The sequence below is a fragment of the Anastrepha obliqua genome, chromosome 3 (assembly GCF_027943255.1).
Source record: "Anastrepha obliqua isolate idAnaObli1 chromosome 3, idAnaObli1_1.0, whole genome shotgun sequence".
Taxonomy (NCBI): Eukaryota; Metazoa; Arthropoda; class Insecta; order Diptera; family Tephritidae; genus Anastrepha; species Anastrepha obliqua.
Genome location: NC_072894.1, coordinates 34,400,186 through 34,426,037, shown reverse-complemented (window position 1 = coordinate 34,426,037; position 25,852 = coordinate 34,400,186). Strand labels below are relative to the sequence as shown.

General features: G+C 35.3%; 1 protein-coding gene across 21 annotated transcripts in view; it reads left to right on the top strand.

Annotated features, from left to right (window-relative positions):
• Positions 1-25,852, top strand: part of LOC129241446 (protein phosphatase 1 regulatory subunit 12A) — a 131,320-nt gene that overhangs the window by 90,981 nt on the left and 14,487 nt on the right. For 15 of the 21 annotated variants that reach the window (XM_054877760.1, XM_054877771.1, XM_054877751.1 and 12 more), the window contains 3 exons: positions 16,510-16,655; positions 20,735-20,825; positions 21,865-21,951. In XM_054877760.1, the coding sequence (XP_054733735.1) occupies positions 16,510-16,655; positions 20,735-20,825; positions 21,865-21,951 (324 nt within the window). Of the gene's footprint in view, positions 1-5,551; positions 6,182-14,789; positions 15,432-15,893; positions 16,364-16,509; positions 16,656-20,734; positions 20,826-21,864; positions 21,952-25,852 lie in introns of those variants that run through there. The other 6 variants (XM_054877768.1, XM_054877767.1, XM_054877766.1 and 3 more) reach the window with 6 other exon arrangements.

The following is a 25,852-nucleotide window of genomic DNA, read 5'->3' as shown; positions in this document are numbered from 1 at the left end:
TTATGGGATCTTCTGAGGTCGCAAGTTAATGCCAATATGCCACAGTCGGCCGATACGCTCGCATTCAGGTAATTATTAAAATTCGAAAAATACACAACTTAATTCCGTTTCGCATGCCGACTTTGACCCTATAATACTCCATTGGAATCATGCATTTTTCGAAATAGTGGTGACTGAAATAGTCTTCTATGAAGTCCTCTAAGACGCTCGCGCTAGCACAGATATACAACACGTGGCCGGAAATTACTTGACAGACAACGCGAAAGACATTTGTTGCCAAAATAACTCTAAACCGAAGGAAGGTTACGGCTATACTGGTTTGCTCCTGAAGTACGGCATTCGAAAGAAAATGCTTAACATTGAACAGCTGGCGCTTGCTTTCTTTTATAACTACACCTGGTATATATCAGTTCGAGATATAAACCATACTCGTATTTTGTATTATTTTATTCTTTAAAATGTTGTGTGTGTTTTGTGGCAAAACCACAATTTGTCAAGAAGTTTTTTTTCTCATATTTAAAGGTCATTTTCTCTATTTTTTACTTGGCATCTGCCATCAATTGGTTGACATATAAACCACTCGTTCATTGAACTTTTGACCATTTTCGAAAGGCATCATTAAATCCCCGAAACACATTTCTTAAATGTTTAAAAATAGAAAGCATCTAAACTTTTTTACAGTTGTTGTGCGGCATTCTACTCTCTATGAAGTTTATCGCGTTTGCTCTTTCGCAGTGGAGTGAGGAATGGTGGGGACTACTGTCACGCACTATGTTGACACACAAGCAGACCAAACGCCTGCCCGTCCAATACGTAATAGACTATTAGTGTAACAACAAATTTTGCTGTTTAAGTCGTAATACATTATTTGGCCTGGCCACGAAACAGTCCCAAAGCACAGAGATGCTATAAATAGTCGTAAAAAGACCAAAAACACGCGTGCACTCTTCTTTGCTTATTCCTTTAAATGATGATGCGTGTTAGGTTTGTGAAATGAAATGCTCTTCTATGGAGAAATTCAATATGAATACAGATGTGGTCATAACAATAGCACAGCGACGTTTTGTAAAGTTTGGACTATTTATTTTTTAATTTTATTCTATAAAAATATAGGTTATACTACAACAAAAACCATATAACTCAAAATTTCACACTTTATGTAAAATTAAAAAAAAAAGAATACATTTTCAGCCAGATCTCAGACTTTGTAGTCAGAATTTTTAGAAAAAAGGCAAATAAACAAATGGTCAAAGAATTTTAAATTGAAATAAAACAACGAAAATTCAAATTGATTGGGCAATCTTTATAAAATAAATAAAAGTCCAAAGGTATGATATCACACGATCTTGCCGGCCAATCCACTGGTCCGAGACGAGAGATAAACTCCTCACCGAAACGACGACGCAGTAAATCTATTGTTTCACGGGCTTCAAGGCAAGTAGCGCCGTCTTGTTGGAACCAAATGCTGTGTAGATTACGGGCTTCAATTTCCGGCATTAAAAAGTAGTTTATCATGGCGCAATAGCGTTCACCATTCACTGTTACATTGGCGCCAGCCTCGTCTGTGAAGATATATGGGCCGATGATTCCTCGAGAACATAGGCCACACCCAACGGTTGTTTGCAATGGATTTCATGGATGTTCTTGAATGGTTTCGGGTTGCTCTTCAGCTTGTATACGGCAATTTTGCTTATTGACGTAGCCATTAAGTCAAAAATGGGCCTCCATAAGTGAACCATAAGTTGATCTGAGCGCGTGATGAACTTTTTTTCACAGAGCGTCAATTTTCGTAATATAATTGCACGATTTGTAAAGGTTGTAGAGGTGTAAGTCTTTCCATAATGAAATGTAAATGGGTACTAAAAAAATTATGTATGTAGTTTGACAGTAGGCATGTGTGGTCTGTCAAAAATACTCTATGGGAAAAAGTACCTCTAGTCTGATCACCATTTATAATGGATACGTACTGAAATAAGGAAAGTACAGCAATAAAGTACATTTTGTATTCCTATCTGTAAAAAATCAAATTTATTTCAAGGGCATTGTGATGCTGCAGGCTGCAGTAACAAAATGACCTTAGAAATATAAAAGGATAGATTCAATTTAAAATTCTACTTCTTTGCCATTGCCCACACTTCCTCCTTTCAGGGGATGTCGTCAAAAATGTTGCTAAAAATTCACGACTTGTTCGAATATCGTACACTCAACAGCTGGCCAAATTAGAACTAAAAATAAAATTTTCAGTTGGAAAAAATCAGGTGAAAAACGCTTGTCAATTGCTATGACGTCGGCGCAATTTTTTGCATATTTAAATACATATGTACATAAAGTACCCTATGATCAAAAAGTACCGGGAAGGGCATGTTGACTGTATTTTTCGATTGCCAACTCGTAGTCCACCATGAGTACCTTCCATCGGGCCAGACAGTTAATAAAAAATACTATTTATCCGTTTTGAAGCGTTTCAGAGATGATGGGCGTCGCAAACGACCGGAAATGTGGGCAAACAATTCTTGGATTGTGCATGATGATAACGCGCCCTCGCACCGAGCCCAAATTGTACTGGATTATTTGACCAAACACCAAGTAAATACCACCGTGCAAGCACGGTATTCGCCTGATATGGTCCCGCCCGACATCTATTTGTCGATAGAGGAGATCAAAAATAATGCGACGAAGGCTTCTTCCCTTCGTCGGCCTATCAGGGGTGCATGGTGGATTGGGTTAAACGTTGGCACATATGTGTTGCTTCAGACGGGTCATATTTTAAAGGAGATAAAATCAATTGCCTGAAATTTAACTCTGCCTTATTTTATTTAAACATTCCCGGTACTTTCTGATCATAGGGTATGTGTGAACGTAAATTTGTGTCTATGAAGGTTTTTCCATTTTGAGTTTAACCCTAATTCGTTTCTATTTTAGATTAGCCACGTCATCCCGCTTATGAAATAATAAATAAAAATATGTTTCAGAATGCAATTATCTTATTATTCAGATTTATTGGAAAAAGTAGTCAAAAATTGGACTGATCGAATGGACTATTTAATACCGTAGCCCCGGCGGAAATATGCCGGATATTGTATTCAAAAAATAAATGCTATGAAATTATCTATCAGATTATAATAAAAAAAGATTCGTTCAGAAATATTATTCTCTCATATCGTTCATACTGGTTAAGAATCTGATTGTAAATTAAGAGTTTTGTTTTCGACAGTCAACTTTCAATTTCTGGCAGAAGCCAATAAAGTTTATTCTCTTTGATGTTCAGCTCTGCTCTTTGATTTTAACAAGCTCCTTCCATTTCAGCTTGGCGTTTAGTGCTTTGCCCACGTATTTGCGCTGCAAGCGTGTGGAACATTTACTGAAAATATATGGACGGGCTGATGATAATTTTTTTATTTGTAAAGTTTACGTGTACTGATTTTGTGCTATTCAGTTTTTTCTGCATTAATTTTTCAATCGAGGTTTGCAGTTTTTCAGTCGATACACGCTTGTTTTCACCAACGGAGAGTATGCACGTATCATCCGCAAATATATCCATTTTCCTGGATTCAGCAACGAGAATATCTGAAGTGTTTAACAACTACAAAATAGGTCCGAGTATGCTGCCTTGAGGGACGATGTCTATTCGAAAATAGCGATTATTGATATAGGCTTCTAGTAGATCTGTAAACTGGAACGGAAGTATTGTTTTAAGTTTGCAGGTTAGCTCCTGGTGCCAGACTTTGCCGAACGCCTGTGCGACATCGAAAAAATAAGCGGAGCAGTCACAGTTTCTCTCCAGAGCTTCTTTTATTGTATGGACTAGTCTATGCCCTTGGAATGATTTTCTCTCGTAGAATGATTTTCTCTTAACCTAAATTGGTGCGTAGGCATGGCTTCTTTGAGCGCTATAATTTCTTTTAAGCGGGTGGCAAATAGCTTCTCAAAATGTTTTCCCCACAATTGAAGTAACGAGATTGGGTGATAAGAGGCTGCATCATTTGCATTTTTTCCTGGTTTGAGAATCATTATAATTTCCGAGTATTTCCATTGCGGTGTGATATATATTTTGAACGAATACATGCATTCAGGATCAATGTTAATTTACCCAACGCGGTAGGTGTTTTAGAACTTCAACTGTGTTATCAAGTCAAAGCCGGGGCTTTTCTTCGTTTTCAAATTAGAGATTTGAGAAATTGTTTCCCAGACTATAAATGGTTCAATTTCGCAGGTTTCTTAGACAGCAAGAGGTGGGATAAATCTATCAATTATATCATGGGGTTGAAATATCATTCCAAGGCGTTGCTCGAAAACTTCTACCATTTCGATATCGCTTCTTGCCCAAACTTAAGGGTTTCGATTTGCTTTTTTAATTGGAGGATTGTGGCTGATTGGTTCCTTTGTGGCTTTCCAAAGAGGATAATCGGATTTCTTATTAGCTGAAAGGCCTTTCAAATTTTTGTGGAGCATTTAGCTTTTGTTTTCTTGTAATTCATCAGACTTAAATAATGAGAAACTTATGAAGTATGATTTTTGTTACAAAAATTTGTTCGCCAAAGTCGCTCGTTTACGCTCCAGATCGGTGACGAATCGACCCAATGCTCGGTTTAACCTTTTAAAGGTAATCGATGTGAATAGGACCCCCAAAAAATGTAACCTATGATCGCACGAGCCAACAGTTCCAACTGGGCCTTTTTCGGTTTCAGTTCATTATGAGAAAACCAGGGTCATTGGCAATAAAGCAATTAACCAAAAATACAAAGAATTATTATTTTCAAAAATAAAAAAAAATTACTAACCTTTAATGGAAGTGCGTAGGTTCGAATCTCCGTGCCTGAAACAGCAAAATGATAGAAAAAGTGTTTGCCGTTCGGAGTCGGCTTAAAACTGTAGGTGTACAGCGCTATAGACATTGCTCTATAATCTTTCTAAGCCTTGGCGCTAAGTAAATGCCAACAATTTTTATATGTATCAAATTTATAGACATCAAGCCTAAGCCCAGCACCCTATCTACACCTTACATTCTTCACATCTTAGCATTTTATTTTCAAAATAGCATCAAAGAAATCAGTTCGTTGAGTTCACGTACGAAATTCGTCAAGGTGAGTTGTCGAATACTGAATGACAGCTGTTCCTAAGACAGCTATTTCATGATTACTCGGCGATGGAGGGATTAGTTTTGCTCCAGATGATTTTTGCTTTGCCGTTGTATTTGCCGTTATTATTATGACTATTATTAGATCCGAAAACAATTTGCCACAAATTTTGTTTGGAACAAACAGCCATACAAAGTTAAATTTTTCAATTTTATTACAATTTACACAATACTCGATTCACTTGGCTGTTTGTATTTTATATATATTTTAAGCTTGCGTAAATATTGGAAAAATAGGGAAAGAATAAGGAAATAGTAAAAATAAAACACTTTCTTTTACGGTCAATATGCCACGCGCTCTTATTTGTACACGAATTTTCCGCATTTGCGGCATTTTCAATTCTCTGCTGGCACAACACACAACACACACCACCACCCAACACCCGAACGATAGGGCGGGCTATGCTATGCTATGTTATGTATGCAGCTTCCAAGTTGTCGCTTCCGTTCAATAGGCTCTCTTGTACTAGAAGCTCACTACGAATTACATTCGCTCTATTGCCATCGATGCAGGCTCTCCCATACATGATCGGTTTTCTCCTCTATGCCGATGCTCATTCTATTTTGCGTAGTGGGTGCCTGCTCTCTGAGCAAGTGTTCTGGATGCGCCTCTGAAAATATATTTGAAAATATCGCGTTAACATTAAGTTTAAAATAAAATGCTACGTTATTATTTTATGAATTTAGTTTGATTTTAGACCTTTAGGCGTGCGTTTGCCAAAACGAAATAGCATAAAAAGAAGCCACTTAAATCGTTCTTAAAGAAAAAATAAAGAAAAATAAAAATTATAAATATATAAATATCCAAATTCTAAAATATTGTACTCGCATATACAAAATTTTGGTTTGTCAAACGTTTTCCAATTTTTTATTGCACTTACATACATACACTCCTTCCTGTATGTATAGTTAGATTGAAGACAAAGAATAGATTTTGTGGTTACAGAGAAATCTTATAACGTGCGATCGATCGTATTAAATGCAAATAATTATTACAATTCTTGCGGTTGTTATTTAAAAATAATAATAACAATAATAAATTATGTATGTAGATAACGCGCACACAGTGCAACGCAGATGTAAAGATTTGTCGGATTGGATTTCTATGCGTGTTTTTGTTAAACCGCGATTGATGCATTTTTTTAATTTTATTTTTTAATTATTTTCTTAATGTTTTATTCATTTATTTTTTGGTTTTTTTATGTTTTCCACTCTTAGTTACGCGTGCATTTCTCTGCCATCACTGACGTCAGCTTGTCATACTCATGACAGTTGAAATATTTATATCCACCATCATGTGTTACTTTGCTTGCGGTGAATGTCAGTTTGTTTTATTTGTAAATGCCTTATTTAGTGTTGGTCTCTCGAGACGACGACGGCAACAGCGCATCTACTAACTACGACTATAATTTTGTTACCATTTTTGAACATTTTTAGATTTTTACAAATAGCTCAATTGCTAGCCGTTCAAGCGCCGCGGGAAATAGACAAAATGACTGGCATTCGCACTGCTGCAATATAAAAAAAAAAACATGAAGTTTTTGTAAAAATTATTTACATTGCTTTGTTGCTTCTTTTTTTAAGTTTTTTTGTGTTTCATTCTGCTTGCCACTAAATGATGTCATCTTGTTCTACACAAGTTTTAGTTATAATTCAGCTTTTGCTGACGAACAATCTATTATGGTGTGCCTGATTTAAAAAGAAAAACAAAACAAAAAAATTGTAGAAAAGATGTTTTGAATTTATTTCATACAAATTTTTGTGCTGCATTCACTCACCGGCTTTTTCTTGTGCAGTGAGAAATTTCGTAGCGTCGGTTTTTTTATTACATTTTGTTTTCCTCGCAGCTGACACGAATCGAAAGTGTGACGAAATAAATTATTTTTAAACACCGGGAAGGATTAACAGCTGGCCTCTTATTTGTGTTGAAAATTCATCTCCAATTAAAGCAGCATTTTGTTGTGAAGTAAAAAAATATTTTAATATTTTTGGCCAGCTGTTTTCAAACGAAAAAATAAATTTTGTAATTGAGGCTGAACCTATAAAGTGCACACAGAATTTTTGGAGCTATTTTTTTATACATACAAAAGTGGGCAACTAAATAGGGTCAACAAGCTCGCTATCTTGTTTCATGTTATTATATAATATGTATTATTTCTTTCTTAGAGATAGCAATGCAATTTTTCTGTTATAGAAACTTTTGTGAAATTAGAAACTTTTCCGCGTATTTAGTGGATTGTAACAGCAGACAGAATTCAAACAATAAATCCTTTTTCTTGGAATGAATAATAATGAAAAAAAAAGAAAAAAAATAAAAAAAAGAAAAAAAGAAAAAAAGAAAAAAAAGAAAAAAAAAGAAAAAAAAAGAAAAAAAAAGAAAAAAGAAAAAAAAGATAAAAAGAAAAAAGGAAAAAAGAAAAACAAAGAAAAAAAAAAAACAAAAAAGAAACCAACTCATTCACGATAAAAATAAAATAAAATTAAGTCGTTCACCACCATAAACCCTAGATCACTAAACTTAAATCAGCGTTACTCTGTTTTTGATGTTTACTTTTTTTATTTCAAACAAATGAGTGTAAATTAAGAGAAGTGTTATATTATTTCTATTTAACTGTTTATGATACTCCTGTTAGTGAGGTGCTGTGGTGGGAATATGTCGAATTCGCAAAACTGCGTGCGTGCGTAGTCTATTAGACGAACGTTTACTGATTCAGGGTTAAGGCAAACGCAGACTCATTTACTTTATAATTATTGTTCTTTTGTGCATTCGCTCAGCAAAATTCCAAGTAGATCGCCTTTTTTGATAGCTATATTTATTTCATTTATTAAAAGGCGTCAAAATTGTAGAATTTTGCCGAAAGCTATAATTTCAAATTAAGCGGTCCGAGCACGAAAATTTCACGATTTTTTTTGCCATTAAAAACTAAAACAAACGATATTTCAACTTTACTACATCATAGTGTACAAAATTTTTACTTCTTTTTATTTTAAAAACAATATTTATTATTACAAAAATGTCGCTGATGAAGATGACCCTTTCGAAAAACCGGACCCGGACGGCGTAGGTGGTGTCGAGACTTCTACTTATCTGAAACACAAAATTCAAGAAGATTCTTAATCAGAAAGAGTGCAGTTATGGTGGGAACTAGAACAAAACGAAAAAATTAAAAATTGACAATTGAAAAAAGTTCCTAAAAGTTCCCATCAAGAAACAGTGTAAATTTACTTGACTGAATTCAGAATTAGAAATAGTGATATCATTAGTAAGTCATATTCGTGCTAAATTCATTCGTTGAATGAATGAATGAATGAAAATGAGCTATGCACCTCGATCCCACGATCTCAGCTCCCTGAGCGAATTTGCCTTTCTTCCGGCCGTATCCGGCCGAGATATCTAAACATTCTTCTCGCTATAGCATCACATTCGAGAAGAAGGTGTGTTGGAGTTTCCGGGGATTGGTCACAGCAAGCTGTGCATGATAGTTGCGCAATTTGCAGTGACTGCGAGATTTGTGAGACAGCCAGTGAGTATTCTTAGTTTGTCCTTAGACAAGGTTATAGGGGTCTGAACCTCTTTTGTTTATACCCCCAGTAAAGACTTCGTAGTCCATAGTTTGGTGGCAGCTTACATCGCGTAGCCTTAGTTCCTCGCTTCTAAGCTTCTGCTTGTTCCATGGCCAGGAAAAACTCGGGTCCTATTAATAACGAGGTCGCAGCGCCTCTAGACAATACATTCGCTACTTCGTTCTCAGGTATATCTCTATGTTCTTGGACCCACATGAGCCGAATGCGATTGTGCATTACTAGTAAATTCAATTTCTCGATGCACTCAAAACGATTGGGAACTTTATTTACCTCAAAGGATAACAACGTCTTGAGTGCCGCTTGACTGTCACTCAGAATGGCAATTCGCCCATTCCGGAGATTTATATCTAAGTTGATCTCTGCACATGACAGATGGTATACACTTCCGCTTGGAAAATGCTGGGAAAACTACCCATCGGCACGGAGCGCTTTGTTTTGAGGCCATAAAATCCAGCGTATATGTCTTTAGGTGTCCGAGTACTCTGTATACCAATGTACAGGGTAAACTCTTGGAGTTTCCTTTCGAGAGCAAGTGTGTTTTAGCTTACTTTATGCTGAACTTTTTCTCAAATTTGTGCCGTGATAACAGCCAATGAGGCGTCCCTTGGAGGGTTTTTGTAAATATTCTGCAGAAGATTTTTGGACATTTGCACGTTGGCGATGGCGAGTATCGTAGGCGATGGAACAATGAGCTTTACGACGACACAGACATAGCGCAGCGAATAAAGATCCAGCGGTTACGCTGGCTGGGTCATGTCGCCCGAATGGGTACAAACACTCCGGCTCTGAAAGTATTCGATGCGGTACCAGCTGGTGGTAGCAGAGGAAGGCCTCCTGTGCGTTGGAGCGGTCGGGTGCCGAGGGATTTGGCTTCATTTAGTGTTTCTAACTGGCGCCGCTTAGCACGAAAAAGAAACGACTGGCGCGCTTTGTTAAACTCGGCCAAGATCGCTTAAGCGGTTATCGCGACATTCAAGAAGAAGAAGTGATATCATCTCTGGGCAAGTAGGAACTGCCGGCTCAACGATTCCATGCTCTTGAATGCGGTCACTTTTCCTTTTTCAAAAACTTCTCTAGTCATAATAAACAGGGTACGCTTGGCTGACTCGGTGAATAACTGAGTGAAGTGGTGTCAGGTCGAGCATTCCCATTACCGTGCATTGCCGTATGAACCATTACCATTATCATTACTAATTATCATCAGTGTATTCCGGCCTCTTTCGAAAATAAAGGGTTTTCCAATAACAGGTGTTATTTTGAAAATCCCGCTATTTCGGTAGATGTAACTTTTGAAGCTGTCATTTTTTGACATTTGACAAGTGAAAACTACGCCATTAATAAAAATGGAACGATATACGCTTAAACAAAGCATTCAAATTATTAAAATTCACTATAAAAATGGTGAAAATTTGGCAGAGTCGGTTCGTAAAACTCGAACATTTTTGGGTTATCGTGAAGCACCTTGTCGGACTGCAATACAGAAATTGGCGAAAAAATTCTAGCTGTTGGGACAAGTTAGTGATGTGAAGAATAAAACCTGCGCACGTCGCTCAAGAACAGCCGAAAATATTGCTGTTGTAGCCGAAAGTGTTGAAGAAAATCCAGGTTTGTCCATTCCTCGTCGTTTTTTGGAATTAGGCATTCCACAATCGTCATTACACCGTATTTTGTATAAAGATTTGTGTCTTAAGACTTATAAAGTCCAGTTAACACAAGAGCTCAAACCGGCCGATCATCAACAACGTCAAGTCTTTGCTGATTGGGTCGTTGAAATGCATGAAAATGATCCGGAATTCCATCGAAAAATCATCTTGATTGATGAGACCCATTTCCACCTCGGTGGCTTCGTCAACAAGCAAAGTTATCGGACCTGGGGCTCAGAAAATTCAAGAGTTATTGTTGAAAAGCCTCTCTATCCTCAACGTGCGACTATTTGGTGCGATTTATGGTCCGGCGGAGTCATTGGACCTTACTTTTTCGAAAATGAAGCTGGAGCAATAGTTACGGTGAATGGAGTGTGCTATCGAGAGATGATTATCGATTTTTTATGACCGGAATTGGATGATATTGATCTGAACAACGTCTATTTTCAACAAGACGGCGCTGCGTGCCACACAAGCATCAAAACCATTCTTTGAATATCAAAATAACACCTCTTGTTGGAAAACCCTTTACATTTAATTAATGTTTCTAAGCATGCACATATATATGGATATGTATTTACTTCATGCTTTCAATTTGCTGTGCAACAATGTCTTCGACTTTTGTGGTCTTCCATAATAAAAGCAGCAATCCGTTCGAAACACCTCCCTCCGCAACGGTTGAACATATGTACATACATATGCATGTGCACGTGTGTATATTTACGCTCATAGCCAGAATATTGCATACACGGGAATATACTTTTCTTGTTCATCTGTTTGGTTTGTATACATATTTTTAGTTTCTTCAAATTTACTTAGCTCTGCGTGGGTGTGATGTGGCTGATGGAATAGAGTAAAATCCTTTGCTTATCTGCATTTATTATTTCAAAAAACAGATTTTCTCTTTCATATACACACTTACATATGTATACGTCTATGTATGTACATAGTATGTATGAGTATTTAAAATTCGGAAGCAACAACGCAAATTAAGAAAATGCTTTATTTGATTTAGTACGTTTTATATTCTATATTGTGATGGATATCTTTTCCTGTATTGACGTCATTTGTGGCCGGGTGACCTTATGACCGTGTTCATACAGGGTTGATCAACTTTGCGAATACACTTTTGGTGTTGTCCGTGTCCAAGGCGGATCTAGTCAAGGTGATAGGAGTTGTACAAAAACAAAACATTACATGTATTGTGTTTTTGCTTTCTTTGGGCTCAATTGCCAAACTGATTAATTCCAAGGCGAATTGGACTCTTTCGAGTGCCTCCTCTCATATTATTATAAGTAAAACTTTACCGGATTTCCTGGGCGACGACCAAAAAGTAAAGTTTCACTTGTAATTTGCAATAGTGGATGAAATTGAACAGGGTACGGCAGCAAATGCTTCCTTCCCCTTTTGCGCACACAACTCATTTGACTAGTTTTTCTTTTGTCTTTGCCCAAAATAGCACATATTTCCAATTATTTTTGTTTTTTTGTTTGTTTGAACTTAATTTAAACACTATTATTTTCACTTCTAATAAGAATTTCTACTTCACAGTAACAATGTAAACAAAGTACACATTTTGACATAAGTGCCAAAGCCGACTTATCAGCTGTCATACTGATATCACCTTCCATAGCTACGCCTTTTCGTGTCGGTTCACACAGAGTGACTCTGTCGCTTTCAATTGCTTCAGTTTTTAGTCTAGTGGTAACGACAGCATATGGGCATCACTGTGAACGATTATACATAGGTGCCGCACCATATCGCCATTACCATAACCGTTTGTATCTATTGAATTTTGGGTTTTCCCCGTATCCGGAAGCAGCTGTGAAATACATGACATTTGTTTTGACAACGAAAAATTAATTGACTTAGTGGAAAAGTATCCGTTTTTTATGACAAAATGCAAGTGTTAACATGAATTCTACTTCAATATCAGCTATTTATGGTTATGGCATGACTATTTGACACATTCTGTAATGTTGTTGCGCCTATGGTTATGGTGACGCCAATGCCGCTATGGCTACGGCCCCACTAATTGCAGCTTTTACCGGGAACGAGTAGCTCAGTGCCCTTCTCCTATGTCATTTACCAACCGATCGACTTCAACATACATGTTTTCGATGCGTCAATTCAGTACAATTTCAACCATGGATCGTGTTACACCGAAACAACGCGAAAAATATGATGCACCCTGTATTTATCTTAGTGTACCCTCGTTAAAGATCAAACGATGAAACTCTGATAGAGAACAAGAACCAGTTCAATATCGAATATGAAATTTCTAACGTTCCAGATCGATATGTGGGTATAGTAATGGGAAATTGCTTCCGAAGAATCGATGCTAAATCATGTTCATGGTACTCAAAAGAGCATTATGCGTATATTATGTGTAATATCTCACACTCTATAAATAAATAAATCTCAGCTCGATATAGCAATTATTCTCTGCTTTATTGAAATACAAAATTGTTATGTTCCTGTTACTGCCCATTGAGCTGAAGTTAAGTAATAGAATGTTGATATGATAGAGCTGTAATTTTTATTGGACATGTGACTTTCCGTGACTCTTTTTGATTTGGGGTCGTTCACTCATCAAATCAACCAAATAAAGTAGGCTTACTTATCTTCCATATTCCTAACTTTAAAGAGCCCTTTAATTGCCTTCGTTTTCTTAACTGCATTAGAAAGGTAAATATGTTTGATTCGAAACTCCATCAAGACAGGAATCAAAATTTACTATTTTGTTCAAATTATGTATCTCAAAAACTCCAAAAATCTCTAAAACCAACTGTTTTTTATTTACATCATCTTAATTAATTTTATTTCACATCAGTTAATCTTTAAATGTATGAATAGTTGAATACGTTTTGAATACGATCAAAATGTGTTCTACGGTAAGCTGTATTTTCAGGGATTAGGCGAGAAAACGATGGTTAAATTGAAAGTATAAAAAAATAACGTTCTAAGTTATCTATTCTCTTGAATTTCTACCTGTTTGGTTTGGTGGTGGTCTGATGATTTATCAAAGATTCGTTAAGAAAGCGCCGTTTTCATGAAGTAATTTTTGTGTAACATCTTTTTAAATAGCTGTGAGAGAGAAGCCAAAGCAAAAAGCAATTTTTTGTTATTTAGAAATATTAAGTTAGGTTAGATTAATGCAAACTTTGGGCGGTAATCGAAGAGCGAAAGTAAATGTTGTTTGTAAACATGTCTCCAAAATGATGACAGCCCATTAGATCAAATAATATTACTTCGGGGTTTGCACTTCGACTTCATGGCCTCTTGTGCTCTACTCATCACAGTACCTCATTCAGATCCAGTTCCCTTATTAAACTCAAGATAGAGCTGGGTTGGCTTGAGCGTATGTTTTTTTCTTCTCGAGTTGTCTCTACCTTCTCGGCACTGTAGCGCTGCATTCAAGGAGAAGGAGCACTGGAATATCCTCAGACTGGTCGCATAAACGACAAGAATCTGTGGACCATATCCCGATCATATGCAGATTACTTCGCAGTGTGCAGTGACTTGTGAGAATGTCCGTGAGCATTCTCAGTTTGTCCTGATTCTGTTAAACTCACTGAGGACCCAAAAATAATAAATTACCAGGTTTGGCCATGCGAAGCAAAATTGTGAGAGTGACTTCGGATGCCATGTTGTCATCGGATATTCGGAAGCAGAATTCTGCTCGCTCATTTCACGCGTATTCACACACTCGTCCAAACAGTCGTTGTTCGGACGTCAACGTAGTAATATGTGAGGAGACTGTATTGATGTATTTTTTTTTTTTAACACTAGCACAATCTCAGTTTTTTCTTTACCCCGGTTATGTCAGCCAATCAGCTGGTTGTTTTAAATTCTACGATAATGGTTAACGCTCTGATGTTAGTCACATTTCTGCATTCTGTACATCATGCTGAGAACCGACTAGCGGTACCACAAATAGCTCAACGCTGATTAGTCGACATGTACTTGTGACCTAACATATCCCATAGAAAATAATTTAACGACGTCACATCATCATTAAATCACTCACATACTGCAACATAAATTTGACAAACGATCCCTCGATTTGCACAGTAAATTTGAATGGTTTGTAAAAGCCGGATTATTTGTAAATTAAAAAAAAAAACGTCAAAATGGAATAACATGGGACGGTTGCACAAAGATTGGAGAAGGCATTATTTTTACTTTGTATATATTTTTTTTGTTTTTTTTTTCTAATGCCGCCAGCCATTATGGCTAATTGAAATTTTGAGCTGCAATATTAAAATTCTGCAAAAATTAATAAATTTTCTACATTCGCGTACTTAAACGCCTAATTTCATTTATTACGTTTTGACTGCGTTGTGTTGTGTGCGCAATTTACACAAAGTGCAATATGCCGTTTTATGTGCAATTTATTATTGTCATTTTTTTTCTGCTTCAAGATTCGACGTCATCTGTTCCGCATTTTAGCGCATCCTAGTTAGTTGCGCTGTGTATAAAAATTTCGTTCAGTGGACTCGTGCCAATTTGTACGAACTATAATATAATAATTCATGTAATTTCGGCATTCTTAAATAAAAAAAAAATTCCATAATCGTCTTCTACGAATATAAATTGTGATTTCACTATTAGTTTTTAATACCGTTATTCGTTAGTGGTATTTTACTGCAAGTCGGTGAGTAACATAAACCGCTGTAATTTTCCACGCACAAATCTCTGAAGTGCTGGTGCAATGTCTTTTCGGTCCCGTTCACGCGCCGCACAACCGCTCGCCGGCGCATCACGTCGTCGTTCACTCTCCAGTTCGCGCGCCACTTCTACCTCGGGTGTGGGAAGTGGTAGCGCCTACAATTACAATGGCAGTAATTACAACAACAATCATACAAATGGATATAGCTCAACTTCTCGTCCTTTGAGCACTGGCTATTATCAGAATGGCGTTGGCGCCGGCACTTCGTCTTCCGCATCGTCGTCATCTTACTATCAGAGCCCGTATGCGAGTATTTATGGTTCGCGCGACAATCTCTACAGCACAGCCGGAAGTCGTGCTGTTGGCGGTAGCAGCTCCTCCTATTACACGAATGGTAAAAGTGGTGGTAGTGGTGGGGGTGGTGGTGTTATTGTGATAGGTCGTTATGAATATATGTGCACACCTACTGCATCTGCATCCGCCTTTTCGTCCAAAGCTACTGTCAACTCATCTACTTACGCTGCGTCCTCCGCATCAGCATTAAAATCCACTAATTATACGCCAAGAAATTCAAGCGCTGGTGTTGATAATCATCATCACCAACATCATCGTCATCATCAGCAATATGCAAAATCCTCAACCCAGAAAAGCTCCTCTTCATCCTGCTCCATATCCACCAGCTCTCATCACCATCATACGTCTAAGCATATGCAAACAAATTCTAGGCACACTTCTTTATCGCCAATTGGCCGTCATTGCATATCCTCATCTCTGGCAACTTGCATTAATTGCTCTGCTTCCTCATGTACAGCTAATAATAATAAAATCTTTTTATACAACTCCTCGCAATCCACAGCCAATGGTGGCGGCGCAGGTGGTAGCAGCGGTTATGAATCGCGTTATATTTCAAATCCTTACAGTAGCGATCGCTACATGAGTCCCTACACTAGCTATGACAATGGTGTGACTACAGCTTCGCTGAGTTTAAATGTGGGTAGCGGCACTGGCAAGTCCAATTCTTTCAAAAGTGCATCCAGTTCATCGTACAGAAGCACGCCGAGCAGTGCACGCTCAACATCAAGTCTTCCTAAGAGTAAATCGATATCCAACTCGAATAGTAATTTGAATTCTTACGGCGGTAGTACCGCGTCAGGAGTATCCATGGGGGCAGCTGTCAACAGTAGCAGTGCAGCAGCGATGGCAGCCATAGTGGGACGTAGCAATTCGTTGCGTGAACAAGAACGCAAATCACGTAATCGTTCACGTTCGCGCAGCGCAGCGCAACGATCGCTAAGCGCCTCGTCAGAGAAAAGTGAAGGTTATGAAGTACGTTAAGTGTGCTGAAAATACCCACTTATAAGTTGTTGTTGCTATTATTGTGCTAATTATTATTTAGAATTTAATAGTTATACGAGCTCAGAATATTTGTTTAATATAAAAATATATTTTTTCCTCTCCCTCTCTTCTTCTAGAGTGGCGGTGAACGTGGAGCATCGCGCTCACGCTTAGGAAGCACCACTACCGGCAGTTCAAATTCCGCGACAGATGAAAACAAATCACGTGATAAGTCAGAGAATGGCGAAGCCATCGACTACAAGGCTCTATGGGAGGCTGTAAAGTAAGTATAATAAGGCTGCTAAGTATAGCTGCACCCAAAGGGCAGTCAAAACAAAGTTTTTTGCAAGCCAATCTATGACCTAGGTTTTTGTGACAGCTGGTTGAGAATAGCCAACTCACTTAGGTTGTGGTACGACCTAAATATTAAAAAGAAAAATGCGGAAACAGAGTGGTCCACACACAGTATTTGTTTAAATCATTTGTTATTTGGACAGAGACAGCTGTTTCCCGCTGTAAATCAGAAAGTCAGTATTATATCCACGCGGAACGAAATGAATCGTTTTACGCTTGAACAACTTTAGGAAATATTACAAACTTGCATATTCTAAAAGTCGATGTGTATAACCCATAAAGTACATTTATAGAAAAGAAGTCAAAAAGCGCATTTTCATGTCAGCGGCTACATGCGTTAACAAGCACAACTGCCGCATTTGGGGAGCGGAAAACCCGACCTTGATCTTGATCGTCAGGAAGTCAATGCATCCTCGGAGAGTTGCGATTTGATGCGTTGGTTTGGATTTCAGAGCGGTGAACATTTTTTGCCAACGCTACTACGAAATCAGCCGAGGCAGGCACATGAATGATGGGAATAAATCAATAATATACAAAAAAATATAGAATTTTTTGGATTATTAAAAATAAACCACAATATGGACTAGCCTGTATAGTCTTCATTCGTCGCTCACTCCTAATTACGTGACATTTTTGTTCATGCAAATGAAACAACTAGCATAAAAGCGAATTTAGTCAAAGTATTTTTCAGGAAAATAGAAAAAAATGGAAAGAAGAGCATGAAACAGGTGTATGGCAGCTTAAAGCATATTTAGTAGAAAATATTTGTCCTAGAATGTCTACACCAGTCTCTATATAAATAGATACGTATACAGCTCAATAACTAATCCCCTGAAATAGAAAAAAAAAACACTCAAAATAATATCATTGCACTATCTCATAAGCATACCATTTTTAAAGGAAAAATATCAGCCCATAAATAAAGAATATTATCAGGGCGTTATGAGAAGTTCGAGAGAGCTAATTCGTCGTAAAAAATAAAGTTTGTCAGAAATTTGTAAAATAAGTAAATGAACGACCCGATATGGCTCCGACTGACTTTTTTCTTTCCAAATTACCACTTCTATGGATGGCATTATTGCCACTTTTTAACTACTTTTATTTTAATTATACAAATATTGTTCTTTCTATATTACAACAAAGTTCATATTTATTACAGTTTCAAACTTTGCACAAGACTTATTAGATTCCAGAAATTTCATCAAAATTTCAAACATGTTAATCAGAATTCAAAAAAGTATAAATTTAAAGTGGTTTAAAACTCTCGTTAATTTATGATAATTTTTTCCACTGAGGGTGTTAAGCATTTTATCGATATAAAAAAATCATTCGTAGCAAAAACTGGTAAAAATGTTGTGGTGCAGGCTTCATCTTGTATTTTATTTAGTTATTTCTTTGATAGAATGAAAAATTGTTAAAAATATTTTATACCAAGAGCGTAAAATGGAAAAACTGATGCTGTGACGTATCTAGATGCGGAAAAAAGTTTTAAGTAACCAATGTTAATGTAAACAGTGAGCAAAATAAAAACAATAAAATTATTTGTAACCTCTACATTGGCGTCAACTCAACGGCTGATTTTATCCAAGGATAATAGATTACCAAACTTTGCCTTCAGCTGTGGGGAAAAACGAAGTTGAGCAAGTAACTTTCACTGCCACGTCACCAAAGACTCGGCAGAGGAAATCTGCACGCTCATTTTACACGTATTCACACACTCTTCCGATCAGTAGTTATTTAAAAGGCAACGAAGCAAGCGGAGACTGTGATGATTTTGTTTTTGGTGTGTCACCAACACAATCCTCCCCCAGTTCATTCTTTTAAATTTGCTGAGCGCCGGTTAACGTTCTGATATTGGCCACACCTACAGAAGTTTTTTTTCATCATGGATTCTATCAATTTTACTGAAAGCGGTACAGCGATATGCGCAATGTTTCATATTCTCTAAGCCCTGATTTCATACTTCAGATGAAAGATGGAAGAATTTTGTGATCTCCTAAGCCAGATCATCCGAAGAAAAAGTTAACTTGGGGCATTTTTAAAAAACCAAATTTAAGAAAAAATTTACGGCAGATGACCGATAAGAAATATTATTTGTTACAGTAAATGGCGAGCGCTACCGTGACATGCTCAACGAGTTTTTGTTTCCAATAATTGAAGAGGATGACATGGCCGACATTTGATTTCAACAGGACGGTGCAACTTGTCACTCTGCCAAAGTTACACTCGAACTTTTGGCTACCGTTTTTGAATTCCGATATCAATTGGCCGCCTCGGAGCTATGATATAAGGACTATTTTTTGTGGGAAGCCGTTAAGGACAAATGCTATGCGAACCATCCAGAGACGATTGATGCTTTAAAGCATGAACTCGAAGCTGCCATTCATGAAATTGGAGCCCAAACAATCGAAAATGTGCTTAAAAATTGGGTTGATCGAATGGCCTACTGTAAAGCCAGTCGTGGCAGTCATTTGAACGATATTATTTTTCATTCGTAAATGACAATGTTTAATCTTCAAAATAAAAAAGAAAGTTTGAAAAAATATTGATTATTTTTTTTTATAGCCGATTTAAAAAGCAAATTTTACATGGCCCACCCTGTACCTTAGCTCAGGAAAAATTTTGCGCCCAACATGGTGAGATTTCTATGGAGATACTTGCCTGAACTGAGAAATCGAATGTTTTCGAATGTTTTAATATAGTTGTTGGATCAGTGTGCTGTAAATGAACGCTAAGTGGTTTTGTTAGTACAAAAATATTCGCATTTGGAGCGACACTTCACCATATGCAGGGTTGGCCATATTAAACTGACCCATGTGATTATTAAAAAAATATGGAAAAAGAAACATTTTTTTGTGTTTCATTGTGAAAAACATTTATGGATATGTACAGGGTTGGCCATCTTAAACTGACCCATGTGATTATTAAAAAAATATGGAAAAAGAAACATTATTTTGTGTTTCATTGTGAAAAACATTTAATTTAGTTCAAGGAGATTCGTTTACATCACTTTTTGAATATGATATCGCGCAAGTGGTCGCCCTTAGCTCGTATAGCGTAATGTGCCCGTTTTTCGGCGTTTTCCATAGTTTTGGCCAGCGTCTCGGCCGATATGGCGGCTATTTCCCGTCGGATATTGGCCTTAAGTGCGCCTAGTGTCTTTGGCTTGTTGACGTAAACCTTAGATTTCAAATTACAGTAAAAAGTTATAGGGTTACTCAATGGGTCAGTTTAATATGGCCAACCCTGTACATATACAGCAAATGATCTCTGGTTGGTGCGGTTTACGGGTGTGAGGCATAATTGGGCTATACTGCTTCAAAGTCACACTATCACTGTCAATGACTACAATGTTTTATGCTCAGGGGTGTGTTAGCCTAGTCTGGAAAACTTTTGCCTAACGCAGGATGGTACCACGTGCCGTTCTGCCAGCGAATCCATTGTTTTATTGATGAACTTGTTTGATAATACGATTAACTCCAGAATATGATGCGATCTCGACCCTTTGTATTATTTTTTATCGGGCTATTTATGCTGTAGAAGCCAATAGCGAGCGCAAAACTTGTGCCATACAGACTTACTTGTATGTTTGTGCTCACTTGTTTTTTTTTTGTAAATTGGTGTAAGATTACGTAAGAAAGTTCTCATCATTAATGGTGTATGGCTATCCAGTGCTGACGAATTTTATAGTTTCCGATTTGTTTTTACTTAATTGCAATTAATTTTTTAAAACATTGTTTTTTTCTTGTTCACTCCACTCGGCCTAGACAAGACTCAGTTTTGCGTTGGTTTCGTTAATCTGTTTTGCTTTCTGACAGGGTAGGTGATTAGTCTGCCGCTAAAACATAGCTTTATATTACATATTTGCTCGTTATCAACAGTTGAATGTTGACTCCAAGTAAGCAAATTCATGCTAAACAAGGAATGGAATTGGCATTTATTTTAATTTTTTAATTTTAAATTTGAAGCCCGAAAACTGATTTTTACGATTATTGCTACGCATTTCAGATTGGAGAACGACAAACTAAAGCAACAATTGAAGAAAAAGGATGATGAAATCGTACAAAGTAGAGCAACACTCGAAAGAATTACAAACGCAGTAAGTTTAATATTTACCATATCTACACCCAAACTAAAACGAGTTATTATTACCTACTACGGATTACTTAATCCAAAGTATTGAAAAAGCAACAACAAAAAAAATACAACATGTTTCAAAAACCAATAAAAAAATCTAAAAAAACCAAAAATTATACCAAACGTGCATTGCCCGCTGCCAACATATAAATAATTATATTTAAAATATGTTACTACATACATACATAATATATCTGCAACTTTCCGCTTAAAAACAAAAGCAATTAATAAAATTTGCCGAATGGCAAATTGAAGCAAAACAAACAATAACACAAAACATGCGAAAGCATAGGTCAAAAGTATTGTAGACAAATAATAATAAACAGTTGAAAAAAAAACAAAAAAAAATGTGATATGTAAATGTACCATAAAGAAGAAAAAAAAACATGAAATGAAAATAAACTAAAATTTTCTGCTCGCGCCCTTTCTATCGCTCATGCTCTTACGATCACGCTCTTGATCTAATCTCTTAGCCACAACATTTGCACCATTCAGAATATAACATAAAACAAAAGCTACTATGGCCAAATAACATAGAAATTGCAGGGTGACTGTAGACACTGCAACAGCTGTATCGACACCAAAAACAACTTCTGCTACTAACATATGCTAATTGCTAAAATTACGCTTGCTTTCGATGCAGGATTCTACACTCCCACAATTAACAAATGTGTACATACATATGTATGTATATATAATACATGTATACTCTTTACTTAGTTACCAGCTGCTCTCTTAATTTACCTGCTCACACTCTCACTTACTTTGTTTTACTCTGTTAGAAAACATACCCGCACGCATACTTATCGACCACGCGCAGACACATTCATACATAAAACTGGATTAATTTCGCTAAATGTTCCTTGTCTGTTAATAAAACTTTAATAAATATATAATATATGGGTATTTTGTACTTGTGAAAAAAATGTCATTCTATAAATTTGAAAAAAAAGAAAGAAAAAAAATATCGAAACAAAATTTCGCAAATTTAATTTTTGCAGACCACTAGAAACTCACTCTCAGAGCTCGAAAAACGCGAAAGGAGAGCTATGGAACGCAAACTTTCCGAAATGGAAGAAGAGTTAAAGGTAAATAATATTCCAAGCACAAATAAACGCAAACATGCACACACGCATACAACGTGCATCCCCTCACACTTTCACGAAAGTAAAAATTTTGTTTGTTGATTGTTGTTTAACACACTTAACCGCTCTTCTGGCTTAAAGACCACACAATTAAAATGAAGTTAAAAAAAAACTACTAAAGACACGCGTTTTTATTCTTTTTTTGTTAATTTTTTGTTAACATTTAAAAACTATACTCACACCATCAAGTGATCTTAACAAAGCTGCCAATTAATTTATTGCAAAAACTAGCTTTAAGTGCACACAAAAAAAGAAAAATATATATAATCTTACGATTTTGTATTTCTTTTAATTTTTATCTGTGCTTTTTGTTGTTTTTTTTTTCTTGGGTAGTTGATTACTACTATATATAATATAAAATTGCTAATTAATTTAATGCAAAAACTACTTTGAGTGCATTCACACAACAAAAACTTATTTTACAATTTTGTATTTTTTTGAAATTTTTATATGTGCTTATTTGTTTTTTCTTGGGTAGTTATTACTAAATATAAAACTGCCAACTTTTTTTTTAGATATATTATATATTTGTTAAAAATGTTGGTGCCAGTTTTTATTTTCAGAATATTTAATCAATAATAACAAGATTTTTATTACTTCTCCTTTTATTTACACACACTTTCTTAATTTAACTAAATTTGGTTATATACAAATTATGTTACGTATAAAATAAATTTGTTTATAAATTCGTTTTACAATTTTGATTTTTTTTTTTTTTTTAAGTTGTGATATGTGCTTTTTTTTAGTTGATTGTTAAATGCAATTAGTGCTGTAGCGCATTAGTTGCCAAATATAAAATTTTTTTTATCTTTCTGTTAAAACTGCTAGAAAATTTAATGTACAGGATTTGTATTTCTTCTCCGTTTATGGAAAATCTGCTTAATTGCTGTGAATTTGCGAAGCATTTAATCTAAAGAATTTTTATTCCGTTTCATTTTAGAATACTGGCTTGTTTTTCTTTCTTATAAATGAAAATTTAAGTATTTTTGTTTTTGCTTTCCGTTCCATTTAATAAATACAAATATTTTTTCTTCTTATAAATGAAAATTTTAGTATTTTTATTTTTGCGGAACATTGAATGCACAGGTTTTGCATTTCCTCCCCTTTGTGTTTTGTGTTTTTGTTTTTTTTTTTTTGAAAGCAATTAGCTTTCATTTTCACTTTGAAATATTCCTTCTTCCTGTGCCTTAGACAAGAACTACTTATGCTTGTTTTTTTTATTATATTAAATTTTTTATTTAAATTGATTTGTTAGTTTATACTTACATACATATATAACTTTTCTACGCAGAACGAAATTAAATTTAATTTTAAATGCACCGAATTTTCCTTCTACACCCTAAGTATTTCACGTTTTTGCACATTCAGCTATGCATTTTTCTTCCACCTTTAAAAATATTACATCGCCATTCATCATTCACGCTATTGCTTTTGAAAGTGTCGCAATTGTTTAAATGCGTAGGAAAATCGAAAACTAGCAAACTCATATTGGTCGTTTGCTGCAAGGCCGTTATAAAGGAAGAAATGAAAATATTAACAAAAAGGAAATATCTAATGTTGCATTTTGCGTGATATCTCATTATGCTTACAAGATAACGCTAAAATACCACATAAATAAATTTTTATTTCTATGAACCATTTTTTGTGAATAAAGACGCTCTGACGGAGTAGGCATTTCACGATGTTTAGAAGCATTTTAAATATTTGAGTTGAGTGGTCCAAATATTAGTATCTTTCTGAATTTATATTAATTATTTTGGCTGCACAACTTTTGTGAATGAGTGCAGTGTTGCTCGAAGTGTGGGTTTTTTTTTTTTTTCGTTTAAGAAGAAGAGTTTGCCGCAATGAAGAACCCATCGGGCATAAGTTTGTGCAAAAAAAAACAAAATGTATGTAGTAAGAGCGGCTTGCTAGTAGACAACACTCCCGATCTCCATCGTAAATACGGAAGAGTTAGTTAATGAGAATTTCGCCCAGGAGTCTCTGATTCTTGGCTTTCGAAATCTACTTTGAATTGCTTCTCAGTTCGGGCATTAGAGCCAAATTTGAGCTAACAATAATATTTAAAATACCGCATCTGAAGATCGAGAAATCGCAAGGGATACATCTAGACGGTGATAGTTTGGGTGGAGCTTGGATTAGTGGCATCATCGTGTACGTTTTTTGTTTTTTTTTTTTTTTTGTTTTTTTTTTTTTTGTTTTAATCCGGTTGAAGAGGCATAATTATCGATGCTTTGTAGACTGAAATTGAGAATATGTACAGCTATTTTGATAGTTTTGGATTTTGGAGTTAGCAGTATGATCCACCTCATGTCACACATCAAACTTATGCGCACTATTAGAGATTATGCAAGGTTTAATCTAAAAGCTGTCTTGATCCTTAAGGTGAATATTCGAATAACAGAATCCGTCAACATGGTCTAGAAAAATTGGATTACCATAATGTGCTACTACGAAGCCAATCTAACGGTATTATTTGTTCTTTCCGATAAAGTTATAATCTTCTTAAGTAAATTTCGTTTTGATTCTTCTATTTCATTTTTAAAAGATACTTATATTTGGTCCAGCCTATACTACTGGGTGCTTCTTACAACAGCATTCTACAGTTAAAACGAGTTTTTAACCTAATATGTCAAAAAGGAGGAAATATATAAATTTAAAAATTATAAATTAAAAGAAATTTAACGAAAAAAAAATGAAACAAAAATTTTAATAAATATTATTAACATTTAATGGTTAAACACTATTTTTTTTTTATTTATTTTGTTTTATTTAAAAATAATTTCTTTTTTTAATCAAAATTTATTTTAGTTTAATTAATTTTTTTTTTTTTGAAATTTAATTTTTTTTAAATACAAAAAAAACAAAAAAAAAATTTTATTAAAAAATACTAGTTCAAAAAAAATTGATTAATATTTTAATTTTTTTTTAATTCAACTTTTTTTTTTAATTTTTAATTAGCTTGTTTCAATTACAATTTTTTTAATTAAAAAAAATATAAAAATATTATTTAACCATGAAAAAGCCTCTCAAAATATATATGTATGTATGTGTGTTTTTTTTTTTTTTTTTTTTTTTTTTTTTTTTTTTTTTTTTTTTTTTTTTTTTCAAAATAGATATTTGTAGTAAGGCTTTTATATACAAGAAATTCTTCACTGATTCTGATTCTTGACTTCAGAAGTAGAGGGCATAGTGTTTTAAGCGACAACATATTTGTGTAATCGGTATAAAAATGAGCGTCAAAGAAAGGTCTTATTTATATTCACTTTTGTTTCAAAACATATTTATGGTGATGATTGTATAACCTGTGACAGGTTTAATGAGTCGGGTAGTTTTTATTGGAAGAATCCCTATATATTTTGGAATGCACCACGTACTCCCTGCTCTCAATATAATAACTCTTGATCCGAATAGTACTTAGTACTCTTAATAAAACAATAATTCTCTCGAAAAACCTATTAACTTTGTTTTTCAGCCTGACTAATCTATATACATACCTATAACCGAGGGTGGCTGATAAGTATCTTAACTGGCTAATTTGCGGAGGATAATATAAATCCAATTTTTATAAGATGTCAGTGTTTGAGTCATATCGATCGCGTTATTTATTAACTGTGAATATATAAAGAAAATGATTTCTGTTTTTTTTTTTGTTGTGAATACAGGAAAAGAAGAAATTCTCAACACTTTCATGGAAAACGGAAACCCTCGCAGAAATTAAGAAGGGTTAGGTGATGCACGTGAAATATTTACACCTATATTTTTTACCGTTTGCTTTTGATTAAATGAAGAGATAACCTCGTTTTGGTTGTCCGGTATAAGCAATGAAGAAATTGTTAAAAAA